At 43.1% G+C, this 2,901-nt stretch overlaps 1 protein-coding gene across 1 annotated transcript; it reads right to left on the bottom strand.

Moving 5' to 3' along the window:
* Positions 1 to 601: 601 nt before the first annotated feature.
* Positions 602 to 1,560, bottom strand: LOC6726043. Its single transcript, XM_039296697.2, has one exon. The coding sequence runs from the start codon at positions 1,398 to 1,400 to the stop codon at positions 636 to 638; it is 765 nt and encodes a 254-aa protein (XP_039152631.1). The 5' UTR covers positions 1,401 to 1,560; the 3' UTR covers positions 602 to 635.
* Positions 1,561 to 2,901: the final 1,341 nt, after the last annotated feature.

The following is a 2,901-nucleotide window of genomic DNA, read 5'->3' as shown; positions in this document are numbered from 1 at the left end:
GTAATTAAGCATATTTACGGTCAGCCGAAAGGATCAACGAGGTTGAGGATGCTGTGCAAGGACGAAAAGCGAAGGGGGCTGGACTTTCGGGTAAGCACTTAAGCCAATTTGATGTGAAGAGAACTTATGCGGCTTTGTTTACCCTGCGGTTTAGATCTATGTATGAGTTTTAAATGCTCTATAAGCTACGATGAGCTGCGAAATGAATTCACTTATTTTTTAAACCGGTAGGCAGACTATTGAAATGCATTGCGATATCCATATAGCAGTCTATCTGCAAGATAAGGCAATATATTACATTAAAAGCATACAGGATTTGATATAAAAAATGAAGACTTAACTCGGAAGAGCATTAATGAAGCTGATTTAATTGTTTACAATGCATTTGTATTATCTTTGTAGTATTCAAATTCATTTGAAAACGGACATGCACATAAAAGCCTTTCAATTAACATGATGAGATGAAAAGTACCTCCCATGGATTTTCCTCTTTAATCCTTTGGGAAACCCACCAGTGGCCCAAACGCATCCATTCCATTCAGTATAAACGCCAAAAACGCAGCTCTACAAACAAATGGAATGTGAATATAATTGTTCAAAAATCAGTTTTGTGACAGTGACAATGTAGGGAACTTTTATAAAATGTCCATGGCTGTTTCACCATTGATCGGCAGCTTCTGCTCCGCGATGAGCATCTCGCTCAGCACGCGACGTGTCCACCTGCGGAAACGCTCCTTGCTGTGATCGCTCAACGATCGGAGCATGGGCACCATGCTGAGCATGAAATGGAGGTTCGATTCGTTGGGTATTTTGCACACGGATGATGGCGGTGGCGCTGTATAAATGGGCAGTAGGGCATCCAGATTGGTTTGCCGCAACCATTGATCGCTGCCCCATAGCCTGGTCGCCTCCTCGTCCACATCCAGACCGAATGGCGGCTCGTCCGTGACCAGGAAGAGCCTCTCCTCCGCCTCGAATTCGATGCCACCCTTTTTGAACGCCGAATAACTCTCCACCGATTCCAGATATTTCTGCGGATGCAGAAATTGCTTGCGTTCCTTCACCCGATCAACCCGTGGCATCCGCTTAGGAGTCTTGGGGTTGTGTGGCGGGAAGACGTCGCGCACGAACTCCATATGCTTGGAATGCTGCCAGCGCGAGTCATTGCCTCGATGGATCTTGCCGCGGTAGTTGTTCCGCAGACTCTTCCAGCGCCGCTTGCACTCGCCCACGCAAAGTCCCACTGCAATGGACACATTCAGCCAGTCCAAAGGGATTTGCGGCCGGCGCTCGGAGAATTTGATGCGACTGTCCCAGATCGATGGACGAAGTGAGACCTCGTGGAGAAGGTGTCTTGTCTCCTCATCGTTGGGCGGATAGATGATATTGAAGGAAGCCATCGCACATGCACGTGGTTATGGAGATACGAATAATAATAATTAATTAAAAATCACGAATCTCAACTAATTTTGCACATGCACGTGGTTAAAGAGTTGCGTATAGAGGGATAATTTTAAATCGAGAAACTCAACTAGTTCGATAACAGCTCAATTGACGCTTCTACAGTTTTGGGGCCATTGAACTTTTGCTGGTTGGCATTTATTGCGGTTATCGATAACTAATTTTGCAAAGCTACCTCTAACAATCAGTGGTGCCTATATTTTAATGCAGCTTGTTTGAATTCGCAAAAAACGCAACTAAAAGTTGTATGTTTTACATTTATTTGTTGAAAAGTTAACAGCCCAGGAAGATGGAAACATAAAATGCTTAATGAAAAACAAATTGTGCATTTAATAAAGACCAAACATGAGAAAACCCCCATTAAAGTAATATTCCCCTTAAATGCTTTCTAATCAGTCCTTAATCTCATAAAGAGTCCTTACTCCTCGAAAACCCAAAGGATATCCATTGTCTGCGGCTGCACACAATGTTTGTCCACAAAAGATGGATCGTAAAAATGCGTAAAAAGTTTCGAATTCAATATGTGTGTGCTTAATGAATTGTTTGTACCCCAAATCCGTGTCGTAAAACACCAGAAATTTGTTGGGCCGGGACGGCAGCGAATAAAAGTGCACTAAAAGTGCACTTAAAATCGCCGATCAATTGTTTTGCCTTCGTCTACAGGGATTTATCATTTGGCATTTACGAGCGGGCTGAGAATTTTAATGATCGCGCACTTCATTCGTCGCCTTTGGAGACTTTATCAAATTGCCATTAGAATCGGAATCGGAATCGGAATAGCAATAGCAATAGGAATTCGAGTCCTTCAGGGGCGTGTGGCAGCGGAAGAGAAAGGACTATTGTGATTAGCCCGTGATCGGCGACAGGATCGCATCCTGGCGGAGTCATAAAACTGCACCTTGGCAACGCGGCAGCTGATGATGCGGGCCTCTTTCCCCCGCCTCCGAACATTCTGTGTAATTTCCCATGTCATTGTCATTGTGCAGTCACTGGGACATGTGCGAAATCCCTATCCCAATCCCAAATCCCCATTCCCATTGCCATTCGATTCCGAATTTTATGGCAATATTGGAAATTAGCGTATGCGACGGCGGAATTAGCCGCTGAATTATGCTGGTTGGCGGGTATCTGGGATGCAAATAGAATGTCCTGCCATAATTTAACCTGCCTTGGTGCAAACGATGTGGGTACACTGCCCCAAAAACATGTGCGAAATGTATATGCAAGTACTTTATATAAAAGGTTAAAGCTCGCAAACGAAACTCTTATAGAGTATTCATCAGTGTTAAAACAACATTTCTTAGATATCCATCTGTACCCAAAAAGTTACTGTAAGCAAATAAATGTTTATTATTTCATAAAATGTTAAACGTAGTAACTAATCAACTTATTAGTTTGCTTTTCCAATTATTAGTGTAATTACAATGCGCTACAAATATA

Source organism: Drosophila simulans, chromosome X, assembly GCF_016746395.2.
Source record: "Drosophila simulans strain w501 chromosome X, Prin_Dsim_3.1, whole genome shotgun sequence".
NCBI lineage: Eukaryota > Metazoa > Arthropoda > Insecta > Diptera > Drosophilidae > Drosophila > Drosophila simulans.
Note: the sequence above shows the minus strand (reverse complement) of the source record. Positions and strands in the feature narration are given on the sequence as shown.

Coding starts and splice junctions, on each gene's coding strand:
- LOC6726043 (XM_039296697.2), bottom strand. CDS start 1,400: ATGGCTTCCTTCAATATCATCTATCCGCCCAACGATGAGGAGACAAGA.